Source organism: Pan troglodytes, chromosome 4, assembly GCF_028858775.2.
Source record: "Pan troglodytes isolate AG18354 chromosome 4, NHGRI_mPanTro3-v2.0_pri, whole genome shotgun sequence".
NCBI lineage: Eukaryota > Metazoa > Chordata > Mammalia > Primates > Hominidae > Pan > Pan troglodytes.
This window is the reverse complement of record NC_072402.2, coordinates 147,278,921-147,299,688: the sequence shown is the minus strand read 5'-3', so window position 1 is coordinate 147,299,688 and position 20,768 is coordinate 147,278,921. Positions and strand designations below refer to the sequence as shown.

General features: G+C 43.5%; 2 protein-coding genes across 16 annotated transcripts in view; one reads left to right on the top strand and one right to left on the bottom strand.

Annotated features, from left to right (window-relative positions):
• The window catches only part of ARHGEF37 (Rho guanine nucleotide exchange factor 37), an 83,845-nt gene extending 63,628 nt beyond the window's left edge, over positions 1-20,217 (bottom strand). Inside the window, exon 1 of the mRNA XM_016954019.3 lies at positions 19,180-20,217. Within this exon, the coding sequence (XP_016809508.1) occupies positions 19,180-19,201 (22 nt within the window). The 5' untranslated portion in view covers positions 19,202-20,217. The remainder of the gene's footprint in view (positions 1-19,179) is intronic.
• CSNK1A1 (casein kinase 1 alpha 1) overlaps positions 19,209-20,768 on the top strand; it is a 57,446-nt gene continuing 55,886 nt past the window's right edge. For 9 of the 15 annotated variants that reach the window (XR_002943964.3, XR_010157037.1, XR_001717990.4 and 6 more), the window contains exon 1: positions 19,726-20,462. Coding sequence is in view for 7 of the 15 variants with exons in the window: in XM_063810809.1 (XP_063666879.1) it covers positions 20,340-20,462 (123 nt within the window). In the remaining 8 variants the exon portion in view is untranslated. Of the gene's footprint in view, positions 20,463-20,768 lie in introns of all 15 variants that reach the window. The other 6 variants (XR_010157039.1, XR_008548111.2, XR_010157038.1 and 3 more) reach the window with 3 other exon arrangements.

Here is a 20,768-nt window from a genome sequence, read left to right as displayed (position 1 = left end):
CCCAGCTACTCAGGAGGCTGAGGCACAAGAATTGCTTGAACCTAGGAGGCAGAGGTTGCAGTGAGCCGAGGTCGTGCCACTGCATGCCAGCCTGGGTGACAGAGAGAGACTCTGTCTCAAAACGAAGCAAAACAAAACAAAACAAAACTTGGCCGGGCGCGGTGGCTCATGCCTGTAATCCTAGCCCTTTGGGATGCTGAGGTGGGTGGATCACCTGAGATCAGGAGTTCCAGACCAGCCTGACCAACATGGTGAAACCCCATCTCTACTAAATACAAAAAATTAGCTGGGCGTGGTGGCGCATGCCTGCAATCCCAGCTACTTGGGAGGCTGAGGCAGGAGAATCACTTGAACCTGGGAGGCAGAGGTTGCAGTGAGGCAAGATTGTGCTATTGCACTCCAGCCTGGGCAACAAGAGTGAAACTCCATCTCAAAAAAATCAAAAACAAAACAAAATCTAGCCAATTAAACATCTTTATTTTTGTGTACAATGTAAGTTAAACTTTTTTTTTTTTTTGAGATGGAGTCTTGCTCTGTCACCCAAGCTGGAGTGCACTGGTGTGATCTGGGCTCACTGCAACCTCCGCCTCCCGGGTTCAAGCGATTCTTCTGCCTCAGCCTCCCAAGTAGCTGGGACTACAGGTGCACACCACCACGCCCAGCTAATTTTTGTAATTTTAGTAGAGACGGGGTTTCACCATATTGGCCAGGGTGGTCTTGAACTCCTGACCTCGTGATCCGCCCACCTCTGCCTCCCAAAGTATTGGGATTACAGGTGTGAGCCACCGCGCCTGGCCAAACATTTTTTTTTTTTTTGAGACGGAGTTTCGCACTTGTTGTCCAGGCTTGAGTGCAATGGCAGGATCTCGGCTCACTGCAACCTCCGCCTCCTGGGTTCAAGCGATTCTCCTGCCTCAACCTCCCAAGTAGCTGGGATTACAGGTGCCCACCACCATGCCCATCTAATTTTGTATTTTTTTTAGTAGAGATGGGGTTTCGCCATGTTGGTCAGCCTGGTCTCAAACTCCTGACCTCAGGTGATCCACCCACCTCGGCCTCCCAAAGTGCTGGGATTACAGGTGTGAGCCACTGCACCCGGTAATATAAATTAAACTTTAATTTTAATTTTCCAATTGTTTGTTGCTAGTATAGAGACATATAACTAATTTAGATATATTGACCTTGTACCTGGAAACCTTGCTAAATTCATTTATTAGTTTTAGTAGGTGTTTTAAAAATTCATGATTTCCTATGTACAAAATCATATTATCTGTGACTAGAGAAAATTTCACTTCATTCTGTCTAATTTTTATGCTTTGTGTATCTTTTCTTGCATTATTGTACTGGCTGGGAATTACTACTGCATACACATTAGAATGAATAAACATGAAAAATACTAAAAACATCCAATATAAAACAGTATTCCTACTTTGGAAAAAAAGTTTGGCAGTTTCTAATAAAGTTAAACATATGGTCAGGTGCAGTGGCTCACATCTGAAATCCCAGCACTTTGGGAGGTCGAGGTGGGCACATCATCTGAGGTCAGGAGTTGGAGACCAGCCTGGCAAACATAGTGAAACCCTCGCTCAACTAAAAATACAAAAATTAGCCGGGCGTGGTGTTGCACACCTGTAATCCCAGCTGCTCAGGTAGGAGGCTGAGGCCGGAGAATCGCTTGAACCTGGGAGGCGGAGGTTGCAGTGAGCCAAGACCGAGCCACTGCACTCCAGCCTGGGTGACAGAGCAAGACTCCATCTCAAAATAAATAAATAAGGCCGGGTGTGGTGGCTCACACCTGTAATCCCAGCACTGTGGGAGGCCAAGGTGGGCAGATCACCTGAGGTCAGGAGTTCAAGACCATCTTGGCCAACATAATGTAACCCCATCTCTACTAAAAATACAAAAATTAGTCGGGCGTGGTGACAGGTGCCTGTAGTCCCAGCTACTGGGGAGGCTGAGGCAGGAGAATCGCTTGAACCTGGGAGGCAGAGGTTGCAGTGAGCAGAGATCGCACTGCTGCATTCCAGCCTGGGTCAACAGAGTAAGACTCCATCTCAAAAATAAATATAAATAAATAAATAAATAAAAATAAACAGAAACTTCTCTTACTAGGACCCAGCAATTCAACTAGTTGGTATTTGACCAAAATAAATGAAAACATGTGCCCACAGAAAGTCATGTAGAAGAATGTATATATTTTCTTTATTTATAATAGCCAAAATTTTAAAACCTATATATCCACTTACAGTATAAAGGATAAACTGTGTCACATCCAAACAACAAAGTACTACTTTACAAAAAAAAGAAACAAACTACTAATGTATACAACAACATGAATGTATCTCACATATATTAGGCTGAGCAAAAGAAGCTGGACACAAAGAGCACATACTATATGATTTCATACACATAAATATACATACACATTTTTTAGAATAGGGAAAACAAATCTACGATAAAAAAAATCAGAACAGTTGTTATCTCTGAATGGGGAAGTGACTGACTAGGAAAAGACTTATAGGAACTTTCTGGAGTGATGGTAATGTACTGTATATATATATATATATTTTTTTTGAGATGGAGTCTTGCTCTGTTGCCTAGAGTGGAGTGTAATGGCACAATCTCAGGTCACTGCAACCTCTGCTTCCCAGGTGCCAGCGATTCTCCCTGCCTCAGCCTCCCAAGTAACTGGGATTATAGGCACATGCTGCCATGCCCAGCTAATTTTTGTATTTTTGGTAGAGACGGGGGTTTCACCATGTTGGCCAGGCTGGTCTTGAACTCCTGACCTCAGGCCTCTCAAAATGCTGGGATTACAGGCATCAGTCACCACGCGGCCAATGTATTGTATCTTGATAGGGGTGTGGGATACAAGGGTACATGCATTTGTTAAAGCTCAGAGAATTGCACACCTAACATTGTATATTTCTCAGTATGTAAATTTTACCTCAAAACATTGTAAATAAATATTGAATTTTAATTAGGTTTGCTTTTTCGGAGGTACAGGTTAGCAATTCTGAATCTATCTTCTGTACATTTTAGGCTTAATCAAGTATATTGGCCAGGCACGGTGGCTCATGCCTATGATCACAGCACTTTGGGAGGCCAAGGCAGGAGTACTCTTTGAGCACAGGAGTTCAAGACCAACCTAGGCAATATGGCGAAACCCTGTCTCTACAAAATAAACAAATAAAAAAATTAGCCAGGTGTGGTGGTGCACACCTGTAGTCCCAGCTACTCAGGAGCCTGAGGTGGGAGGATAACTTGAACCATAGATAGATAGATAGAGGATAATAAAAATCAGGTTTCTGACTGTTAAGGAAAAAAAAAGTACGTGTGCAAAAGAAGAACACTAGAATGCACCTTGTGAAGTTGGACTGGAATTAGATGTATATAAACTGATGAGAGAGAGAAAGAGAGGAAGAGATATCTGTTAGCTAAGAGGTCCTAGAAGTAATGACAAACCAATAGAGATAAACACATTTGGCACCCAGATCTTGGTTTCTAAAATACTACCACTCTCCACTAAAAGGAACCAGGGATCCTCAAAGAAATGGCTGATTCCATGGCTAAGGTAGAGAAAGTACAAGAAGGGCCTGAAACAATTTATGCCGAAAAGAAAGTGTCAAAGAATTAAGGGGACATGTTAAAAGAACATAGGAGCCCAAAGGACACAGGAGTCAGCTTGAAGGGGCTGTCACTGACCAAATCTGGATAATTTAACCACGAAAATAAACGTTAACAGGTTATAATCCATTAAGTAAAATAATAATCCATAAGTTCATACTGACATAAATAACTGGATGTATAAAGAAAGAAATGAAGAAGAATGTAAAATTCAACTAATAAATATAGAAGGAGTGGTATATTTAGAAAAACCTTAACGGATGCCACAGTGAAAGTTTAGTGTGGAACAGTATATTTATGTAGTCTCAAAATACCTTGCCACACATTACTTATTAACAAACAAAGGGGAAATGGTAACTTTGAAGTGGAATAACTTTGTGGACACCACCTTAACCAAAAGATAAAAGCTAATGTTATCAATACTGAGATATGCTGGGCTGGCATAATGTAATTTTTGATATGATGCAAAGGAAAGGACACAATGTTATTTCAGAGGTATTCCTGCCAAAAAGCATAACCTGAATCTCATCACGTACAAACAAAATAAATGCAAATTAAAGGACGTTTTACAGAAAAACTGGTTTGTAGTTTTCAAAAATGTCAAGATGAAGAAACATAAAAGCTGAAAATTCCAGATTGAAGGAAATTAAGACGACAAGAAATAATACAATGTTTGATCCTGAATTGAATCCTGGACTGGTAAAAAATATAAATCATTATTGAGACAATCAATAAAATCTGAATATGGACTATGGATTAGACAATAGTATTGTATCAACATTAAATTCCTTGATTTTGATAAATTAATACAGTTATAAAGAAAACGTAGTCTTGTTATTGGGAAATATACACTGAAGTATTTAATGAATAAGTGACATGATTATATATATAATTAGAAGAGATATATGTACACACATATATACATATAAAATTGAAAGTGGGGAGTAGAATGACATGTAGTTCTCAGTGAGATAACGGTTCTGTTGGATTGACAGAGAAAGCTATAACCATTAACAAGTGAATAAACTGGTCCTTGTCACACACTGGAAGGACAATGAACTTGAAATTTCATGTCCTGGCTCCTCCACTTACTATCTTTTGTAACTTTGGACAAGTTAACTAGCCTGTCTTAATACTTAGTTTCCTCATTTGTGTGAGCTGGGTATAAAAATCTGGGGTGATAATGATACCCCCAACATAGGGTTTGTTGTTGTTGTTGTTGTTGTTGTTGTTTGGTTGGTTTTTTTGGGGGGGAGGATAGGGGGGTTGAGACAGAGTCTCACTCTGTCACCCAGGCTGGAGTGCAGTGGCACAATCTTGGCTCACTGCAACTTCTGCCTCCCAGGCTCAAGTGAATTCTCCTGCCTCAGCCTCCCGAGTAGCTGGGATTACAGGCGCCTGCTACCATGACCAGCTAATTTTTGTATTTTTAGTAGAGACAGGGTTTCATCATGTTGGCCAGGCTGGTCTTGAACCCCTGACCTCAGGTGATCCACCCACCTCAGCCTCCCAAAGTGCTGGGATTACAGGTGTGAACCACCTCGCCTGTCCCACATAGGGTTTTTGAAGGTTCAATGAGTCTAAACTTCTTCCGAAGCCATAGATAAAATAGAGTTTCTGGGCCAGGCACGGTGGTGCAGGCCTGTAATCCCAGCACTTTGGGCGGCCAAGGCGGGTGGATCACCTGAGGTCAGGAGTTCGTGACGAGCCTAACTAACATGGTGAAACCCTGTCTCTACTAAATATAAAAAAGCCAGGCGTGGTGGCACATGCCTGTAATCCAAGCTACTTGGCAGGCTGAGACAGGTGAATTGCTTGTACCTGGGAGGCGGAGGTTGCAGTGAGCAGAGATCGCACCATTGCACTCTAGCCTGGGCAACAAGAGGGAAACTCTGTCTCACAAAAAAAAAAAAAAAAAAAAAATTAGAGTTTCTGACATTACAAAGCTAAGACCAGATTGTGGAATCACATGTCCTCACCAAGTCATGATGACCATGAAAGGCCCTGTCTGATCAGTAGTATAGTCTAGATCTAGGCTGTAAACCTCATAAGGGCTGGGGCTATCTTTTTTGTTCTTCATTGCAGTCCTGGCACTTAGTGCAGTGACTGGTCCAAAGTGGTATTCAATAAATAAGCCCAGTGCTTACAGCCTTAGAGACATGCCTCATGGCTATCATTGCTGGTGGCCACCTAAAAGGCTAGGTATATTTCAGCGTCTCTTGGTAGCCAGTATGCTTTTGCCCATTCATAAATATATGTTGTATAGTAGATAGTAGCACTGACCTGGAAATCTGGAAAACTGGCTCTGCCATTATTTTGACTTTGTCCCCTGCTGCCTATGCCTGTCACTCATTAAGCCACAAAATATTTACTAAATACTTATTACCCAGTGTGCTAATGCTGAGGACACAATGCAGATATAACTATAACAGGACTTATTCTCTGCTGTCATGGCTCATCGGTCCACTGGGAGAAACCAGTTTATAGCAATTATAATACAGTGAGATGGCACTATACTAGAAGGAAGAACAGGGTGCTTTGGGAGTAAATAAAAGGCCCCGTTTTTCTTATCCTGCATACATGAATTGATGTGCCCTAATTTGGTCCTTTTCATTTACCTTGTTCTGAAAGCACCATAGGTTTGCTCAATCTCCTAACACTTGCCTGGCTCCTCAAATGTTATTTTGGCCTCCTTGACTGTAGCTCCTTGCTGGGTATTTAACATCTGACTGTCCAGATTCAGCTTTCTGGCTGTGCCTGATGCTAGGCCACAGAAGGCTGGCTAGAATAACAATTACTGATCATATCCTCAAGATGGCAGCATTGTATAATCATTAAGATCACGATGTGTCATGGGTTCATTAACATACCTTGCTGTGCCATACCATGGGATCTACTAAGAGGATGTCTGGGAGTTGTTTTGTTTTTTTGAGAGAGTTTCACTCTTGTTGCCCAGGCTGGAGTGCAATGGCGCGATCTCGGTTCACGGCAACCTCCGCCTCCTGGGTTCAGGCGATTCTCCTGCCTCAGCCTTTTGAGTAGCTGGGATTACAGGCATGCACCACCACGCCCAGCTAACTTTGTATTTTTAGTAGAGACGGGGTTTCTCCATGTTGGTCAGGCTGGCCTCGAACTCCTGGCCTCAGGTGATCCACCCGCCTTGGCCTCCCAAAGTGCTGGAATTACAGGCGGGAGCCACTGCGCCCGGCCGAGGATGTCTGTTTTTATATCTTCCCTTAATCTTGAAAGAGATGAGCAGTTTCCTTCCCAGGGTGTTTTGTAGTCCTGAGATGCATAAACTGGAGAAATGAAAAAGCAGGTTCTTTGGAGTAAGAAAAATTTGAGTTCAAGTACAAGATGCACCCTTGAGTCATTTAGTGCACCTGGGCAAGTTAAGTAAGATATCTGGGCTTAAGTTGCCCTATCTAAAATTTAAAACAATGAAATTATTTTCCCAATGAAATTTTTTTATGAAATAAGATAACATACGTAAGACTAATATTGTATAAAGCACTGTATAAATATTAAAGCACTTTGGGAGGCTGAGGCAGATGGATTGCTTGAGGACAGGAGTTCAAGACCAGCCTGGTCAACACGGCGAAACCCTGTCCATCTCTACTAAAAATATAAAAATTAGCCAGGCGTGTTGGTGCATGTTTACAATTTCAGCAACTCAGGAGGCTGAGGCATAAGAATTGCTTGAATCCAGGAGGTGAAGGCTGCAGTGAGCCAAGATCGCGCCACTGCACTCCAGGCTGGCCGACAGAGTGACTCTGTCTCAAAAAAAAAAAAAAAAAAAAAAAATTTAAACTAATTATTACCTATGCGTGGGAAAATCAATCAGTGTAGATGAAAACTCAAACTCAATATCTTCACGTTGATTAGAAGGTTCTAAAACCTTTAGAATAATCTAGAAATTTTTATCTGTTTCCTATGACACATCTGAAAGTCTACAGTGATGACCTTGTCAAAAGGAATCTTCTACACGAAGATACCAGAAGTGGTCGTGTCATAGTTGTTACACTTTCTTATTTTTGGCTTTGGACAATAATTGTAAAGTTTCTATTTCAGCTGAAAGCTTGTCTCCCTCTCCCAGGAAGGTTAGAGAAAGTCACCTTTGGCTTGAATTGCCTAATAATAACAGCAGCAGAGTATATTTCTAAGAGGTTTATGGCCTAAACAAAGTGCTCTCACATATCCTATATCAACTAGGGCAGAAGCTATGGCAATCAATGATACAGTGTAGGACACAAAAAAATACAGGCTAAGAAGAATGACAGAACTTGAAATCCTAAGCCACAAATCATTAAAACATGGCTTGCATATAGGTTAGAGGGGGCTAGAAGGTAAGTAGAAAGAGTCTTAAGTCTATCATTTGCCTGGCCTACAGAACACACACAAGGAAGCAAGATTTAGGAGCTCAGATCAGGTTCGGAGTCTGACAGGAAGCAAGAAGGGTGTAGAAAGGCTGGTGGGTAGCTAAGGTTTAAATAGGTCAATTGGCTTTAGAATCTGACAGGGAAGAGGCAGAAGAAATGAACACTGATGAAGCAGGAATAAGCAGCATTGTCTAGGAAGGATGGCTGGTGGGGACAGGAAGACAGAGGTGAGTAACCGGGATCAGACAGCTGGATCAAGGAACTGGACAGCACACCAGGAACTGCTGGGTTTGAGATTCAGACACGATGAAGATGGGTGCTGACTCTCAAAACTGTGGGAATTCAGGCACAACTGGAAGTCAGACCCTGATGGAATACCAAGCGGCAGAATTGAGATTTATTGAGCTGCAGATGAACTATGTAAATGAGCCAAGTGGGGAGGGGGATGATTTAAGTCAAATGTAGGCCTACTTAGGTATTCTCTGCTACTTTACTCCCCATTCAGATCTAGAACAGGCAGAAAGCTCTGGACAGGACATGTTCCCTGTAAAAGTAAACAGACATACATCATAGAACAGTGGTGTGGAATGTAAGGAATCCTTCTCAAAAAGCTGGTGTTCTTGGCCGGGCGCGGTGGCTCACGCCTGTAATCCCAGCGCTTTGGGAGGCCGAGGCGGGCGGATCACGAGGTCAGGAGATCAAGACCATCCTGGCTAACACGGTGAAACCCTGTCTCTACTAAAAATACAAAAAATTAGCCGGGTGTGGTAGCCGGGTGGGCGCCTGTAGTCTCAGCTACTCGGGAGGTTGAGGCAGGAGGATAGCGTGAACCCGGGAGCTTGCAGTGAGCCGAGATCGTGCCACTGCACTCCAGCCTGCGCGACAGAGAGAGACTCCGTCTCAAAAATAAATAAATAAATAAATAAAAATAATAAAAATAAAAGCTGGTGTTCTTGGGTAAGCTCTGGCTTCCTCACACATACGATGGATACAATAGCTGCAGTTACCTAGCTCTTATACTGGCCAGGAAAAACACAAGTTAGTGAATCACAAAATACTCTATGAACTATACAGTGCCATATAAATACAAACTGACTTTTTATGCTTTGTGGATTAGGGCCCTAAAACCCAAAGTTCTTTTTTTGCCCAAAGTTCTTTTTTTCCCTACTCAGCGCCCTGGCTCTGTTCACTGCAGAAAGTCTTTTTGCAGTGGTGTTGGGCTTAGCCAGGCTGAAATGGAGCAGTTAGTTCATTTTCTGTGATAAGTATCAGTGCTTCCTGGCATCAGCATGGAGAGTTAAGAGTTAACAGGATGTGTTCTTAGGACCAGCTCTCCTCAGGAATGGCAACTCAAGCATCTTCCAAATTTAGTCTCACAAAGAAGAGTTAGATTACTATAGTGAGTAATAATGAGTCACGAGGAGCACAGTTTCATGCCCTTGCTAATGAACAATGCAGAGGAAGAGAACAGGGGCTGAGAAAAGAAAGGGACACAGAAATTGCAGAAACTCCAAAATACTATAAAATTCTTCCAAATAAAAATAGCTAACACAAATATTCCAAAATGCCACATATGACAGCACATTTCCAGGAATTAATGGTTGTTGTGATTAAAATAGAAAATTTAAAATACAATTTGATTATCTAAATATTGCCAGGACAGACTGATTAGAATAAGGTAATGGGAGTGGGATAGGAAACACAGGCGAAATGCAGCATTTAGTCTTTTTTTGTGCTTCTCAAGTCCTGGCCTTATCAGTAATGTTTTCAATGAGTAGATGGAACATTGATGACTTGAATTTCCTCCCTGTCAGGACATATCTCTGGCATTGTATATATTACACTGCAGAGTGTTCATTGCAGAAACGAGTTAAAGCCTCCGGCATTATTTCACGGTAACTCTTTGCCAAGGATTAGACTATGTTGAAGAGTAAAAGTCATTTTGTGTTTTCCCTTTATGAAAATCTATGCAAGGACTTTTCAGACTAAAAGAGATTTACAGAGGTCACTTAAGTAATGCCCCTCCCCCACCCCCAGGGAAAGCTATACTGAAAACTAAGGTATAATTATTGCCTTTTTTTTTTTTTTTGAGACAGAGTCTTGCTCTGTTGCCCAGGTTGTAGTGTAGTGGCGTGATCTTGGCTGACTGCAACCTCCGCCTCCCAGGTTCAAGCAATTCTCCTGCCTCAGCCTCCCGAGTAGCTGGGACTACAGGTGCTTGCCACCACGCCCAGCAAATTTTTGTATTTTTAGTAGAGAAGGGGTTTCACCATGTTGGCCAGTCTGGTCTCGAACTCCTGACCTTGTGATCCGCCTGCCTTGGCCTCCCAAAGTGCTGGGATTACAGGTGTGAGCCACTGCACCTGGCCAGTATCTTCTAATTTCTAACTACCTATCTATTGGTATGTTTCGCGGTTAGAGAATCTGATTTTCCTAACATTTAAGTATTAAGGAGCACAAGTCAAGATCTGCCTGTCAGAATTTTACATTTTATCTGAATTTTAAGAAGCTGTAAAAGACAAAAGAGTATGTTAGTTTCTTCTTTCTACTTCAAAATATAGGAGTCATCGTCAATAAATGGCACAATTTTTTTTTTTCTTTGAAAGTACAAACAGGGTTTTACCATATTGCCCAGGCTGGTCTCAAACTCCTAAGCTCAAGTCATCTGCCCCACTTGCCCTCCAAAGTGTTGGGATTACAGGCATGAGCCACCGCACCCAGCCAATAGCACAATATTTTTAAAGCAATCTTAAAATCTGACATCTTTTAAAAGATTACAACATTGAAGTCCAGGAAAATATTTAAGGTAGAGTCACAATTAAAATCAGATTTCCTGACTAAGGTCAGGATAACATTTTCTGACATAATTTAACCTGTCCTTAAATACCCAACTAAAGGGATAATTTGGTTTCTCTTCTCCCACCCCAAAATAATTTTTAAGAATAATATAGGCCAGGTGTGGTGGCTCACGCCTGTAATTCCAGCACTTTGGGAGGCTGAGGTGGGCGAATCACCTGAGGTCGGGAGTTCGAGACCAGCCTGACCATCATGGAGAACCTCGTCTCTACTAAAAATACAAAATTAGTCGGGCGTGGTGACGCATGCTTATAATCCCAACTACTTGGGAGGCTGAGGCAGGTGAATCACTTGAACCTGGGAAGCAGAAGTTGTGGTGAGTCGATATGCCATTGCACTCCAGCCTGGGCAACAAGAGCGAAAATCTGTCTCAAAAAAACAAACAAAAAAACATGAGATTACTTTTTCTCATACTTGGCTCACTGTAGTTTTGATTCTGAAGACATCTATTCTGTTTTCCAGGAAACTCATTCTCTTTACCCCGCACCCTGCTGCTTGCTTCCACCGAATCTAAGAATCTATAGAACTCAATTGCTTCACTAATGGGCAACAAATGTATCTTGTTAGCTATGTCATAAAACAGACATTTTTAATAGCATGAGCACATCCTTGCAAACAACAGACTTGCAAAATTCTTGAGATTTTGAAATTGGGGGGAGAGAGAGAATAGGGGAATTGCACAATTAAATGTATTGAGTTTTAGAGCAATATGCTGGTCAGAAAAGAAAACCTAACAATCTCTTTTAAGTCTGTAAAGATAAATGAAAAGATTGAATAGTCCATGAATATGGGTTTAATCACCACAAACTATATCACAACACAATTGGAAATTGTTGTTTATGATACAAGGAATTTTAAGAAGAGTAGCATTTCTAGAAATATATCCTAAACCACTTAATTTTAGATGCCAGCAAAGATTTAGCTACAGGAATATTCATTACAGCATAGTTTGTTTATATTAGCAAAAGTTTGGAAACAACCAGAATACTCAACGAGGATTGGTTAGATGTTGTTCCATCAATATGATTCATTATTAACATATGGACATTAAAAGTGATATTTCAGAAAATTAGTTATATGGAAACAGGTCTCCGACAAATCACTACATGAAAAACACAGATCTCAAAACAAAATGTATACCATGACCAGTTTTTGCACATTTGTTCCCCCCCAAGACGGAGTCTTGTTCTGTCGCCCAGGCTGGAGTGCAGTGGTGTGATCTTGGCTCACTACAACCTCTGCCTCCTGGGTTCAAGCAATTCTCCTGCCTCAGCCACCCGAGTAGCTGGGATTACAGGCATGTGCCACCATGTCTGGCTAATTTTTTGTGTTCTTGGTAGAGACAGGGTTTTACCACGTTGGCCAGGCTGGTCTCAAACTCTTGACCTCATGATCTGCCCACCTCGGCCTCCCAAAGTGCTGGGATTACAGGCGTGAGCCACTGTGCCCGGCCAGTTTTTGCAAATTTTAAGAAATGAAAAATAAAATACGTACTTATATTTTTTGGGACAAGGTCTCGCTCTGTTGCCTGGGCTAGAATGCAGTAGTGTGATATGCAGATATACTGATACACATACACATATATACATATGCATAGAAAAATGCTGGAATTTTATACAGCAAAATGTTAACATTTGGTGATTACCTCTAAGAGATTTTTGTTTTTTTCCGATTTATCTGAATTTTAGAAATTTTTCAATGTCACATTTATAAGGAAAGGAACAGTAAATATTTTATACATATATAAATACACACACACACACACACACACACACACATATATATATGGTTTTTTAAAGATCATTGTGTTGTCTGGTTGGGCACAGTGGCTCACGCCTGTAATCCCAGCACTTTAGGAGGCCGAGGAGGGAGGATCACTTGAGCCCAGGTATTCAAGACCAGTCAGAACAATATGGTGAGATCCCCTTCTCTAGTTCTTTCTTTCTTATTTTTTTGGTGAGGCGGGGACTGAGTCTCGCTCTGTCGCCCAGGCTGGAGTGCAGTGGCACAATCTCAGCTCACTGCAACCTTTGCCTCCTGGGTTCAAGCCATTTTCCTGCCTCAGCCTCCTGAGTAGCTGGGATTATAGGCGCAAGCCACCACGCCCAGCTAATTTTTGTATTTTTAGTAGAGACAGGATTTCACCATGTTGGTCAGGCTGGTCTCGAACTCCTGACCTCGTGATCCGCCTGCCTCAGCCTCCCAAAGTGCTGGGATTGCATGGCGTAAGCCATGGTGCCCGGTCAGTCCCCGTCTCTATTTCTAAAAACGTAAAAAAAGAAAGAAAGAAGAAAAAAGGGCCGAGCACAGTGGCTCATGCTTGTAATCCCAGCACTTTGGGAGGCCAAGTCAGGTGGATCACCTGAGGTCAGGAGTTTGAGACCAGCCTAACATGGCAAAACCCCGTCTCTGCCCATCTCTACTAAAAATATGATAATTAGCCAGTCGTGGTGGCAGGCACCTGTAATCCCAGCTACTTGGGAGGCAGAGGCAGGAGAATTGCTTGAACCCAGGAGACAGAGGTTGCAGTGGGCCAAGATCGTGCCATTGCACTCCAGCCTGGGCGACAGAGTGAGACTCTGTCTCAAAAAAAAAAAAAAAAAAAAATTGGGTAAACATATAGAACTTACCAATCTTTAGAATCTAGAAGCTATATGAATCAAAAGAATAAATATATTCAAAAAATAACATTAATTGAAATAAATGTATGGTTAATTAGGCCATAAAAAGTAAGAAATACATGCAGTCTCAAATGGGTTTGAAGTTGCTAACTGTGGAAGCTAAAGCAACTCCTCCTGGATGGGAGGCTAAAGCAACTCCCTGTTAGGCCAGGTGCAGTGGCACATGCCTGTGGTCCCATTTACTTGGGAGGCTAAGGCAGAGGCTTGCTTGAGCCTAGGAGGTTAACGCTGCAGTGAGCCATGATCACACTACTGCACTCCAGCATGGGCAACAGAAGGAGACCCTGTCCCAAATAAATAAATAAATAAAAAACAAACAAACAAAGCAACTCCATCTTGGAAACTATGCCACCATTTTGGCTTAACTGCAGTTCCAGGAAGTCCTTGAAAATTCCCAGTTTATCTATGTTCCTTGTGTAACAGCAGATATTTACTGTAAATCCTACTCTTAGGTCAGACAACTTTGATGTTATCCATTTCAATTGTCCTACAGGTCATATCTGAACCATTCCTTTCCCTGTGGTATATAAGTCCTGGGTCTCGGGGATAATGGCATGGGTATCCACCATCTTGGTTTCTGTTCCTTGAACTCAATGGCTTCTGTTCGAAGTCCCTATTAAATGTTTCTTTCTTAAATACTGTATTTGTCAGCTTCTTCCTTCAGCATCCCAACTTCCTCAGACTTTGGGGTACTTTTGCACAGACCTAGCCACCGCAAAACACTGTCATAGATGCAGCAATCCACTTTCACAAAACCCCATGGACAATGCAGAGGGGGAGAACAGGGACTGATTAAAGAAAGGGACAGAAATGGCATCACTATCCAAGACTGAAAAACAGGCTGAATGGATTATCACTCTGACCCAACTGCACATTTCTAATGTCTTCATGTTTTCAATTACTCCATGAATTCCCTTATCTGATGCTGATTATGCACAGGACTGTGTAAGAGTTAAACAACACCTGACACTGGTGACTCACACCTGTAATCCGAGCATTTTGGGAGGCTGAGGCAAGTGGATAATCTGAGGTCAGGAGTTTGAGACCAGCCTGGTCAACATGGAGAAACTCCATCTCTACTAAAAATACAAAATTACGGCCAGGCGCAGTGGCTCATACCTGTAATCCCAGCACTTTGGGAGGCCGAGGCAGGTGGATCACCTGAGATCAGAGGTTTGAAACCAGCCTGGTCAACATGGTGAAACCCCGTCTCTACTAAAAATACAAAATTAGCTGGGTGTGGTGGCACATGCCTGTAATCCCAGCTACTTGGGAGGCTGAGACAGGAGAATCGCTCGAACCTGGGAGGCGAAGGTTGCAGTGAGGCAAAATTGCACCATTGCACTCCAGGTTGGACAACAAGAGCGAGACTCCATCTCAAAATAAATAAATAAATAAATACAAAAACTAGCTGGGCATGGTGGCATGTGCCTGTAATCCCAGCCACTCAAGAGGCTGAGGCAGGAGAATCACTTGCACCCGGGAGGCGGAGGTTGCAGTGAGCTGAGATCGCGCCACTGTACTCCAGCCTGGGCGATAGAGTGAGACTCCATCTCAAAAATAAATAATAAATAAAATAAACAACACTTGGGACACTGACGTTTCTAAGGCATTCCATTTTTCTATTTACTTGCACCAAACAATTCTAGAGATTGGCAGGCTACCCTTCTGTTTTTAGCATCCATCTAGACTTCTTGTGCTTGTCTCTATCATTTCACTCAAAGCACATTCTGGATACCAGTGACCATTGCTTGAGTAAACACTGTGGCTTAAAAAATGGTTTTTGTTTTTATTATTTTAAAACATTTTTGTAGAGATGTGGTCTATGTTGCTCAGGCTGGTCTTGAACTCCTGGCCTCAAGTGATCCTCCTATCTCAGCCTCCCAAAGTGCAGGGATTATAGGCATGAGCCATCACACCCAGCCAAGAAAAAAAAAAGTTTTAAAATTCATCTTGAATTCCCTACGAATACAGAAGTAATCCCTGGGACATGATTGTCCTAATTTGTGTTCTACTCTTTCCTTTTTCTCTTTCTTTTGGTAGTAGTTGTGGCTCTAGTCCTGTCACTGCCACTAAGATCTCTATGATTTTGGGCAAGCCACTTTGTCTTACTGGGGCACAAATGATATGTGTGAAAGTACTCTAAATTGCAGGCTGGGTACAGTGGTTCTTGCCTGTAATCCTAGCGTTTTGGGAGGATGAGGCGTCAGGATCACTTGAGTCCAGGAGTTCAAGACCAGCCTGGGCAACAAGGCAAGACACTATTTCTACAAAAAGTTAAAAAAAAAAAATTAGCCAGGCATGGTGGTGCCTGCCTATAGTCCTAGCTACTGGGGAAGCTTGAGGCAGGGGGATTGCTTGAGCCCAGGAGGTCTAGACTATAGTGAGCTATGGTGGTGCCATTGTACTCCAGCCTGGGTGACAGAGTGAGACTTTGACTCATAAGTAAATTGCAAAGCATTAAAAAATACAATTATTATTATTAAACTAGGTGATCTCTGTATTTCCCTCAAGGTCTAAAATTTTTATTTTTATTCTACACTTTTGATATTTTTAGTGAATTCATCTGATCTAGAAGCCAGAAATTGCTCTTTGAAGACTCCTTTCTTTCTTTCTTTCTTTTTTTTTTTTTTTTTTGAGACAGAGTCTCACTCTGTAGCCCAGGGTGGAGTGCAATGGCACGATCTCAGCTCACTGCAACTTCCGCCTCTCGGGTTCCAGCGATGCTCCTGCCTCAGCCTCCTGAGTAGCTGGGACTACAGGCGCCTGCCACCACGCCCGGCTAATTTTTGTACTTTTTAGTATAGACGGGGTTTCACCATATTGGCCAGCTGGTCTCGAACTCCTGACCTTGTGATCTGCCTGCCTTGGCCTCCCAAAGTGCTGGGATTACAGGCGTGAGCCACCGTGCCTGGCCTAAAAGACTCCTTTCATTACACCAAAGCTGCTGCTGATTCAATAAGTACAGAATGATTTGTGACTTTAACAGCAACACCAAAAACAGGTTATTCTTCAATCTTTTAGGCTAAAATTACTGCAAATGATACTTGACTTTAAGAAGAAGGCTGAGTCATAGCCAACACCTGAGGACTTCATTTTCTATGTTAAAAAAAAAAAACAATTTTGCCATTCTTAAATCCAATAAATTTAAATCTTAAGAAACTGAAATCACATTTGAAAAGGCTAGACCCACTCACATCTCATTTTTGTGCATTTTGCTGGGCACTGTCAGTGTTGGAATGGTGACTATAGCAGGCAGGAAACAAAGGAGGACTCATACCTTACATACAAAATTATAGAATCTCAGGGTTAGAAGGGTTTCCAGAAGTCATTTAGACCAGTAGAATTTCATGGGCTTACAGAAGTTCTAAAAAAAAGGCGAGGAGGATTAGACATACAAGTACCTGTCATTCATTCATTCATTCATTCTTTCATTTATTGAGACAAGGTCTCGCTCTGTTGCTCAGGCTGGAATGCTGTGGTTTGATCATAGCTCACAGCAGCCTGGAACTCCTGGAGTCAAGTGATCCTCCTGCCTTGGCCTCCCAAAGTGTTGGGATTACATGCATGAGCCACCATACGCAGCTTTCAACTTTTTTTTGAGACAAAGTCTCACTCTCTTGCCCAGGCCAGAGTGCAGTGGCACAATCTCGGCTCACTGCAATCTCTACCTCCCCAGTTCAAGCGATTCTCGTGCCTCAGCCTCCCAAGTAGCTGGGATTACAGGCATGCGCCACCACGCCCGGCTAATTTTTGTGTTTTTAGTAGAGACAGGGTTTCACCATGTTGGCCAGGATGGTCTCGAACTCCTGACCTCAGGTGATTGCCCTTCCTTGGCCTCCCAAAGTGCTAGGATTACAGGTGTGAGCCACCGCACCCAGGCTCAACTTTTAACCGAGCAAGAATATTTTAAAAACCAAAACCATCTACCATCGGCACCTTTTTATAAAAGAGCATTTTAATGACACATATGTGAAAAGACTAAATCTCAGAATGAAATATAATGTGAAATCAGATAAATAAATGAAAGATGTATTGCTTACTTTTCTCACATCCTCATGGCAAACTTTGTTAGCGACTTGCACCTGTCCATACACAGATCTTTGGGAATCACTAATTTAGACCACTTCATGCCCACCCTTACCCTGCCCCCGGCTTCATTGAGCATTTTTATCACAATACCAAAATATCCGTCTAAATGTATACCTCATCCCCTTATGGAGAACTCCTCAAGCTGAGGAATCCATTAAACTTTGGATGTGTGTGAGAAAATTAGCAGAAAAGGAGTGATCTCTGGAAAACTCAAGATGCTTAAACTTGGCTTTTTTTTTTTTAAGACCAGAATTGATTAATTAATTAATTTTTTAGATGGAGTGGAGTCTCGCTCTGTCTCCAGGCTGAAGTGCAGTGGCACGATCTCGGCTCGCTGCAACCTCTGCCTCCCAGGTTCAAGCGATTCTCCTGCCTCAGCCTCCCGAGTAGCTGGAGCTACAAGGCACATGCTACCATGCCCAGCTAAGTTTTGTATTTTTAGTAGAGACGGGGTTTCACCATGTTGGCCAGAATGGTCTCGAACTCCCGACCTCAGGTGATCCAGCCGCCTCGGCCTCCCAAAGTGCTGGGATTACAGGTGTGAGCCACCATGCCCGGCTGCATTTTATATCAGAATTTAACAGCAGATTTTAACTTAGTCAAAACATGCTTTAGAGTCACCAAAGGAGAATGATGCCTAACAGTGCTGATTTGGGAGTTGGGCACCCTGGGTGTTGGTTGGGCTTTAAAAACTTCATGCTAAACTTCAGGGGAAGTCTCCTCCCCTCTCTCTTCAGTTGTCTTCCGAGATGAACCCTATTACTAATTACTTGACCACCTTTCAAAGTTGCAGTTAAAATTCTTCACATTTTTCTCCCATTTCTATTTAATTAATTATTATTTTTTGAGACAGGGTCTCTCTGTTGCCCAGGCTGGAGTACAGTGGCGTGATCTAGTCTCACCGCAACCTCCGCCTCCCGAGGGTTCAAGCGATTCTCAGCCTCCCGAATAGCTGGGGTTACAAGTGTGCGCCATCACACCCGGCTAATTTTTGTATTTTTAGTAGATACGGGGTTTCATCATGTTGGCCAGGCTGGTCTCGAACAACTGACCTCAAGTGATCTGCCCGCTCCGGCCTCCCGAAGTGCTGGGATTACAGGCGTGAGCCACTGCGCCCGGCCCCCATTTCTATTTTAATTAAATTTTATTTAGGATAGGCTTAGCTTAAATTTTTACGACTGAGGTCTGACTTAAGATGATAGCATAAACCATGGAGTTTTCTTTCGTGAACATTATTATTACTAAGCCCAATTTTCCCAGGTCAAATTTTGTAAAACAAAACGTGGTCAAAATTTGATTCTCTGATCGATTTTTAGTAAAAAAGAAAAAAATTACCGTGTAGTTTTAAATGTTGTCAATTAAATTTTGTAATAGTTACCTCTACTCTGTTCAGGTTAATACTGAGGTTTTCAACATGACCAACATACGATTCTTTTTTTTTTTTTTTTTGGTGGGGTTGAGGGGACATAACTGTTTTTTCACTCTTGTTAAATTAATTTTCTGTTGATTCCATCTATCCTTAATCTTCATTATGAGCAACATACCAGGTTTTCTTCTGAAGATCATATGTGGTAGTGAGGCAATAATGCAAAGACATAGGATGGCAGGGGGATTCCGGCTTCTTTCTTTCTTCCCCTCCTGTGGAAAGAGGGTCTATAACACTCCGTAGTAGATAAGACAATTCTAATTATGAAGGGTAATTAGCTAGGCTCTGCTACAACCGAGAGCCCTGAGAGATTCCTCGACGCTGGCTGCTTTTCTCTTCCTCTCCACCAGAGGCGACAGCCTCTTTCCAAACAGAAACTGGGTTGGAATAGGCCGGTCCGGGGGAACGGCCAGAAGAAAGATCAAAGGTTAAAAACCGCCTCAAAGAGCACAGGTCAATACCCAACTCCTAAGGAGGCCGTAAGCTTTCATCTGCCACGAAACATGAAGGTGACTCCTCCCAATATCAAGGCCGGGGGGCCACTCAGCCTTCCAGAGACCCAGCGGGTCCGAGGCGAGTAACAGGTAACACCTGCTGAGCCGCCGCCGACCGGAAGTGGAAGAGAGCCCTGGACGGGGGTGAGGACAGGCCGCGGCACGCCTGCGCAGTCAGCAGGAGTTGCAGCGCTCATGCGCAGCTGGGCGGGGACAGGGTGACGCTCGGAGCGTGGGCCGCGACTCTCACGGATCCGGTTCCGCCCTCTCGCTGCCGATCCTTCGGAGCGAGCGCCCGAGATCCCTTTCCCAGAGTGCTCTGCGCCGTGAAGAAGCGGCTCCTGGGGACTGGGGGCATTTTGTGTTGGCTGGAGCTGGAGTAACAAGATGGCGTCGTCCGCGGAGTGACAGGGGTCCCTCTGGGCCGGAGCCGGCGGCAGTGGTGGTAGCGGTATCGCCGCCCTAGCTCACCGCGCCCCTTTTCCAGCCCGCGACGTCGCCGCGCAAGCGAGGCAGCGGCGGCCGCCGAGAAACAAGTGGCCCAGCCTGGTAACCGCCGAGAAGCCCTTCACAAACTGCGGCCTGGCAAAAAGAAACCTGACTGAGCGGCGGTGATCAGGCTCCCCTCTGCTGATTCTGGGCCCCGAACCCCGGTAAAGGCCTCCGTGTTCCGTTTCCTGCCGCCCTCCTCCGTAGCCTTGCCTAGTGTAGGAGCCCCAGAGGCCTCCGTCCTCTTCCCAGAGGTGTCGGGGCTTGGCCCCAGCCTCCATCTTCGTCTCTCAGGATGGCGAGTAGCAGCGGCTCCAAGGCTGAATTCATTGTCGGAGGGAAATATAAACTGGTACGGAAGATCGGGTCTGGCTCCTTCGGGGACATCTATTTGGCGATCAACATCACCAACGGCGAGGTAATCATCTGGGGTGGGGTTCACGATAACGCTGCGCTTTTCCTCATTCCCCCCCCACCACCGCGCACCCCCAAAGTGCTCGGGCCTCTCCTCATCGCACGCACTCGCCAGGGAGTCCAGGGAGCTAGTTTTCCTGGCTTACGAACCTCGCCCGCTGTCTCCCTAAAAGGGTCAAGAACCCGATAGAAAGGTTGGGGGAACTAGTTTCCCAGCTTGTTAAACACGTCCCATAAATGTCCCTTAGTCGAGCTTTTTTTTTTTTTTTAACCGTCTTTTAAGGTGGAAACGGCAAAATCCTCTTTCAGT